A 7,057-nucleotide genomic window follows, 5' to 3' on the forward strand; every position below is an offset into this window, starting at 1 on the left:
AGGGGGGGCATTTAGGCATTGCAGTAATATAAATAACCCCATCCTGCGCTATCCTTACTCCAATCTCACTTGCATCCATGTGCTTCTCTAAGCGTCACTGATTCAGAAAAAATAGTCCTTTAAATGACTTTAATCTCTTGGTTTATTTCAAAGCCTACAAGGACAAATCTGGTTTGTAGCGAGAGATTTGCCTAATTCCTTGTACCCACTGATGAATGCAATGGCAGATGGGTGGGGGAGGGTAGACGCTGCTGTTACTTTGTTCCACCTTCAGGCTAGCTTGACACTCAATTGGGTGAACGCTGATAATTTTTACATGCGGATCCCAAAGCTTTCTTAAGCTAGGGCAAGCACTAAACCTGGATTTGTACAAAACTATAGGAGATCAATTTTTTTAAATAAACTTGTTGTAAACAGAAATAAGATTTTTAAACTCCCCCGCCCACACATCCTGATTTGTTGTGTGAATGTTGCTGTTTGCTGTTTAATTACCGTAGTGTTACTCTTCAGAAATGGCTGCATTTCAGTGGCAGGCAAAGAATGTATCTCCTGATCCTACAGTGGTCTGATTCCACACAAACACACACATATTCTGCAGTGGCAGTGTCATGCAGATCTGATTGCATAGAAAATGTGTTGTTTTATTTACATCAATTTTAACAAGAAAAATATAAAAACACATTTGAATTGTCCCACCTGGTGTCTCAAATCCTCTCTGCTGAGAATGCCAATATGAGGTGTTAGGGATAATAATGCCTTATGGGATACTTACGCACAAGGAATTGACTCAATGGAGTATTAACTCTGGAGCCTTTGAAATATCAGTCAGTTTGTTAACTCTCAGTGGTTGATCAAAGCAGGCAAGGAAAGAGAGAAGGCCTGAAGTTGTATCAGGTTGGGTTCTTAAAAAAATGAAACCCCAAATAACTAGTCACAGTTGAAAATGTTGGATTTAATATTATTATTAATGCAAGTTTAGATTCTGGAGCAATCATTGGGGAAAAGACCAACTCATCACATATGCCAGCCCAATCCACCCATAGTGTGTAATACTAGGTACCTCACAGGGATGTCTGAGAAGCTTAGTTGAATGAAGAATATTTGTTAAATGCTCTGAGACTCTCCCAGAAAACGCTGCTTTTGCCCAAGCTGTGTATCACAGCCATCTCTGTAACATCTAAATGCCTTTCCCCCCCGTGGAGAGGATTATCATTTATTTAAATGTAAGCAAATACACTACAAAGCACCTCTGTCCATATGCTCCTGGCATCCTTGATATTAGTTGAAAATTAATAAGCAAAGTTCAAGAGTCCAGTGCAAAATAATCCACTACCAGCAAGTCCAACAACTCAGGGAAAAAAAGCCTATAGAGCTGCTAGTTCAGAAGACTGGGAGTCAATTCATATAATGGTACCTTGTGTAAAGCAGTGATTCTTAACCAGCGGTACATATACCCCTGGGGGAACACAGAGGTCTTCTGGAGGTAAAGCAACTCATCCTGATAGCTGCCTACTTTTACAACAGGCTACATACAAAGCCCTACATAAAAAATACAAGCTACACTTTCATACAAACAATGACTTGTTTATCCTGTTTTGTATACTATACACTGAAATGGAAGTACAATATTTATATTTGAGCTGATTTATTTAGTCATTATAGGGTACAAAGAGAACGCCAGCAATGTCGCAGTACTAGTGTGCTGGGTGGCACTTTTGTTTTATGTCTGGTTTTGAAGTGAGGTGTAACCTGGGGGACACAAAACAAATCGGACTCCTGGAAGGGGTGCAGTCCTCTGCAAGGGTTGAGAGCTGCTGGTATAAAGGGCTTAATAACAATGCAAACGCAAGCGGGTGCCGTTGCCGTCCCCAGGCATTCCATGTGCCATTCTCTTCCCTCCTCCCGCAGCCCCCCTACCAGGAGAGACCCTAAAAATAGCCCCCCGCCGGAGCTCCCCCATCCCAGCTGCTATGGTCAGGTTCGCAGAGAGCCTGACTTTCCCAGCACCCACGTCACCCCTTCCACCCCGCTGAGGTCACACCATATTAGCATAGCAAAGCAGAACCTCAGCCAATCAGAAGCCTGGCAGCTGCTGACGCCTATCGGGGAAGGCGTATAAAGGATCCGGCGTCGCTGTTTCCACTCCGAGACCAGCGCAGAGTCCGAGCGCGGCTGGGGGGAATTTCTACCCTGTCCCCATTCTACACCAGAGCCTTAAAGCGGCCGCGCCGCTCTGAGCCCAACCATGAGCCAACGCTGGAGCGGGGTCAGCAGCCGGGCGGACATGGTGCCCGAGATCGCCGCCGCAGTGGGCTTCGTGTCTAGCCTGCTCCGGACCCGGGGCTGCGTCAGCGAGCATCAGCTGCAGGTCTTCAGCGGGGCTCTGCAGGAGGCGCTCACAGGTGAGGCGGGGGGATATATGCATGTTGCACCCCTAGAGAGAGTGGGGGGCACCCCATTGGGTGCTTGGGGTCCCCTTGTGCCCTAGAGGGGGCACCCCATTGAGTGCTTGGGCTTGCCCTATTGTGTGTGTCTGGGGGGGGGGGGGTCTTGTACCCTAGTGAGATGAGGGCTTATCCACCATATCCCCACTCGCTCCAACCGTTCCCCATTCTCCTTGGTTTCAGAGTGGTAGTGGTGTTAGTCTGTATCAGCAAAAAGAATGAGGAGTCCTCGTGGCACCTTAGAGACTAACTAACAACTTTTTTTGAGCATAAGCTTTTGTGGGTGTTCATTCTGTGCCACGTAAGCTTACAGTGCTGTAGGAATTGAATGGCTATTTACATCTTCACAACCCTCCCTCTTCCTCTCCCCCTCCCCCCCCGCCTATCTGTCTATGTAAAGGTGTAACACAGTACAGGGATCACAGCTGCGACCTCTTTTTGAGAGAAATTAATGTGTCCTAAACCAGAATGGTTAAACTCATGTGTTACACAAGTGTTGTCATGTCAGCACAAATACAGCTCTATTAACTCAAAACACAGTCCTTCTCCCCACCATCTGTGTGTCCCTATAACATAAGAAACTTCTTTGGTTTGGAGGGGTGGGGGCAGCTGCATCCTTACATCAGGAAAACACAGGTCTGGAAGTGGCTCCTTGCTTCACTGGGACTGGGGTAAGGGGATCAGATAGAAACAGGCTCTTGATCCTTCTGGGCTGCTGGGAGTTGGAGCCCCTTTGTTTCAGCAACTGATGTCTAGGATCTTGTTTAGTTATATTGGGTTTGCTCTGAAGTCTGCTGTAGTAAACTGAAAGGGACCCTTTTGATTTAAGTGGGCTTTGGATCAGGCCAGCTTTGTGGGGAGGGTAGACATTTCCTCGCTTTGCTCTGGGCCATGAGACATTAGGGCTCAGCTCTGCTATTTCCAATTGAACATTGATGTGTCTTCAACTTGTTGCTAACCACCCCCTATAGAATTTTTCTCCTCTCCAATCTTTGTTGCACACTGCTGATATTGGATTAGATGATATCTCCTGGAGTAAGACATGTGGTTTGTGTTTATTATCCTGACATGGGAGCTGGCTTTGGGGTTTACCAGAACTAAACTCATGATCCTACTTGTGGAGAAATTAGGGGGACCAGATGTCCTGATTTTATAGGGACAGTCCTGATATTTGGGGGCTTTTTCTTATATAGGTGCCTATTCCCCCCGCTGGAGTTTTCACACTTTCTATCTCCTCAACCTAGGAGGAACTCAACATTGCTCATGTACCCTGGTGTTTGAGTTTGGTAATATCGCCCCAGCCCTACCAAGCCATGGACATGGACTGGCCTCCAAGGCAGGCAGTTGCTATACTGCCACACAATCACAAATCAGGAGATGGAAAATATTATCTGGGTCCCATTTTTGTGTAGTCAGTCGTAGTTTCATTCCCTCTAGTATTAGAGCAGACTGACAGGATTGGCATAGTTAAGGTTAAAATAAGATCATTTTACTGATACCTGGAGAATCCTAGCTCCAAACGTAAGAGCAAACAGCCCATGTATAAACAAGTGAAGTACTTAAGATGGGCCTCCATGTTTTTTGGGAAGACTATTTTATAGGAAGCGTATTCTACAAGTGCTTGTTATCCAGTTAGCTCCAACAGGGTGTGCATATCCACTGAGAAATTTCTTCTCTTCTTACAGAGCATTACAAACATCATTGGTTTCCCGAGAAACCCTTCAAAGGTTCTGGGTATCGCTGCATCCGAATCAATCACAAAATGGACCCCATTATCAGCAAAGCAGCTAGCCAGATTGGACTCAACCTCCAGCAACTCTATCAGCTTCTGCCCAGTGAGCTCACGCTCTGGGTGGACCCATATGAGGTGTCTTACCGGATCGGTGAAGATGGCTCCATCTGTGTTTTGTATGAAGCAGCAGCGGCAACACCTGTGAGCTCCTATGGGATGCTCACCTGTAAAAACCAGATGATGTTGGGTCGCACGAGCCCTTCCAAAAACTACATGATGACTGTCTCCAGCTAAATGCTCCTATTGTTCTTACCCTGCTAAGACATGGGCTACTGTATACCTCTCTGGAGGATCTATTTTTAAATGAAGAGCTATTTATATTTTTTTAAAAAAGCAAGAAAATCCCAAATGAAATTTAAATATCAGACACTGCTCTGTAGCGAAGCAGTGTTAGGTGCCTTTTTCTTTTTTAAAGCTGTTGCAAGCTTATGAGTTTTTTTATTATGAAGCCAATATCTACCTAATTAGTGTTGAATTACAATTTGGGCTGGCAGGCTTGCCTATCTGGGCAGCTTGGGGTGGAGGAGCCGAAGGGGGTGGGGGAAAATACAGCATTTCTAAAGAGTATTTTTAACGATGGAGTAAGCGCTGAGCAACTGTGAATGAAAAGGCTAGAATACCTAGCCAGTGGGGCTTTTAAAGATAGTTGACTGGAGTGTCATGACCCACTAAGAAGTTTATTCTGGCCTTGATTGTTTTTTTTTAAAAAAAATCGCCTACTCCATTACACTGATAAGGGGTTGCAATTTCATCACCTCTCTGCCCCCGTTTCCCCCAACAAGCCTGAGCAATTTCTGGCCTAAAGTTTCTGATCCTTAATCAGTTTTGACTGAGCCCAATGTTCAGGATTTGGCCCTGAAACTGTTTGGCAGTTCCCAACGCACATTTGTAATTCGCCGAAGTGCCAAACCAATGTGAATTGATCTACCTGCTGGGGAACACATCTTTTACCAGGACTTTGTCTGTTCACTGCCTTTTTACTGACCAACTGAAGCCCCTGCCAGTGACCCTTTAAGAGGTGATTTAAAAACACAAGGCACTTAAGACTCTTTATTTTTAATGAAACTTCCTCAGATTAGTTTCAAAGCACATTGGGTTTTTTTGCCTTCCTGTTCTGAACTGACAAGTGATTTGCATAACTAGAGCTATTCCTTCCCAGCCTTTTATGACTCAAGTTCTCAGACACTGTGCAATATATTTCCAGATCTTGGGCACTCTGGAGAAGGAAGGGGATTCCTCTTTGCTGCAGTTTATTCCCCCACCTCAATCTTTAAAAAATAAGATAATTGTTTTTGATGGCTTCCCATGTGCAAACTTGGGTTCAGGCTTTTGTAGGGTTTTTACCAGCATTTGAATTCCTGAACTGGAAAACTTCCCTTCATACTGGGCATATCATTTAAAGGGCCCAATGACCTGTGCTTATCCCTTCCCCCCCCACCACACACACACAGTTTAATCATCACTAAAGAGATCTGACTTGTAAAGCTGAAGTTACATCACACCAGCTGTAACTTCTACATCAGCAAAGCAGAAGTTAGAATGAAGCACTCTAGAGCCTTTTGTCAGCTGAATTGTGCAATATGTTGTATCGCAATGAAGGGAAATACGTGAAAGCTTCTGTACTGTAAATTTCCCTTCCAAGAAAAGTCTCGGTTCAAAGTGCTGTGTGGGATCCTTCTTTCTTATCCTGGTGTCTTGATGAAAACATGAGTGAACTACAACGTTCCCAGAACAAACACCGTTTGCTTTTCTACACTCCCTGTACTTGGAATTTCCCAAATACTGGTACTTGGTTTGTTCATCAATGTGGTGTGATGAATGCAGATCTTATCTTTATATGCTCCACTCCCTTCCTCCTACTAAAAATAGTGCTTTTGAAAGCCAAATTCCTACACTACTGTTGTTCCAATCATGCCCCTTTTCTATTCCTTTTTTTAAAGAAAATCCTACCAAATTTCATGCTGTTAACTCTATGCCAGGGATTAGTATTAAGTTTTGTTTGCTTTAAAACCAACCAAATTCAGACAGAATCATTTTTTTGTAGCTTGATACATGTAAAAGCTGTGAATTGAAGCATGTTCTCTATTGCCTTCTCAAGCCTGTTGCAGAGCTGAAGAACTGTATCTTAGTGTCTGTTGGGTTTTCTCCTCTTTCACTTTTTGTCTTTTCTTTTCTAAAAACTGAGCTGGACTGTTGAGCAGGACCTGCTTTGTATTTGGTGAAAATGGTAGGAAGTTTGTAAGCTATTTTTTTGGGGAAGGGGGAGGGAATAATACTAATTGTACAGTAGTGGTTTTTATATACAAAATGTACAGATACCCTGACAAATGTACACACTTTTTTTGTTACTTTAATAAAAATGTAGCAATTCAAAAGAACTACATTGTGCTGAGAAACTCATCTGTGCTGGTGGATTGTTCGCAAAAGGGCATTGTGGTCTCCCCCTAAATATTGAGCTCCAAGAACTCTGTGCACAGACTTAAAATCCACACATGAGAAAGATCTGGATCAAAAGAGCTTCACGCTTAATGATCTTAATAAAACCAAACAAACCACAAAAATAAATCTCCTAGGAAAAAGGACCAGGCCTAACCCACAGCCTGTTGAAGTTAGTGAGAAGGTATCAGTTAAGTTTTGGATTGGGCACCAGTTCCCATCCACAGTGTGCTGTGTTGCCAGCTGGGTGTCCTCCCATTGCTGGAGGAAAGGGGTCATAAAGAACATGGAGGTGGAATAGCTTCCTGAGCTTCTGTCTTGATATTTCCACTGTGGTTAAAAATATGGAATTATAGAATGAGATGAGGTGCCCTCAGGTCTGTCC

The 7,057-nt window shown here is 43.9% G+C and overlaps 1 protein-coding gene across 1 annotated transcript; it reads left to right on the plus strand.

The window, feature by feature from the left end:
- Nucleotides 1–2,150: 2,150 nt before the first annotated feature.
- Nucleotides 2,151–6,614, plus strand: BTG2 (BTG anti-proliferation factor 2). Its single transcript, XM_030561476.1, has 2 exons — nt 2,151–2,402; nt 4,130–6,614. The coding sequence occupies exons 1-2, from the start codon at nt 2,246–2,248 to the stop codon at nt 4,468–4,470; spliced, it is 498 nt and encodes a 165-aa protein (XP_030417336.1). The 5' UTR covers nt 2,151–2,245; the 3' UTR covers nt 4,471–6,614.
- The last annotated feature ends 443 nt before the right edge of the window (nt 6,615–7,057 follow it).

Source organism: Gopherus evgoodei, chromosome 4 (assembly GCF_007399415.2).
Source record: "Gopherus evgoodei ecotype Sinaloan lineage chromosome 4, rGopEvg1_v1.p, whole genome shotgun sequence".
Taxonomy (NCBI): domain Eukaryota; kingdom Metazoa; phylum Chordata; order Testudines; family Testudinidae; genus Gopherus; species Gopherus evgoodei.

Excerpts from the sequence above, each read along its gene's own strand:
- BTG2 (XM_030561476.1), top strand. The coding sequence starts at position 2,246 with ATGAGCCAACGCTGGAGCGGGGTCAGCAGCCGGGCGGACATGGTGCCC. Across the intron at positions 2,403-4,129 it reads TCTGCAGGAGGCGCTCACAG|AGCATTACAAACATCATTGG; the intron begins GTGAGGCGGGGG and ends CTCTTCTTACAG.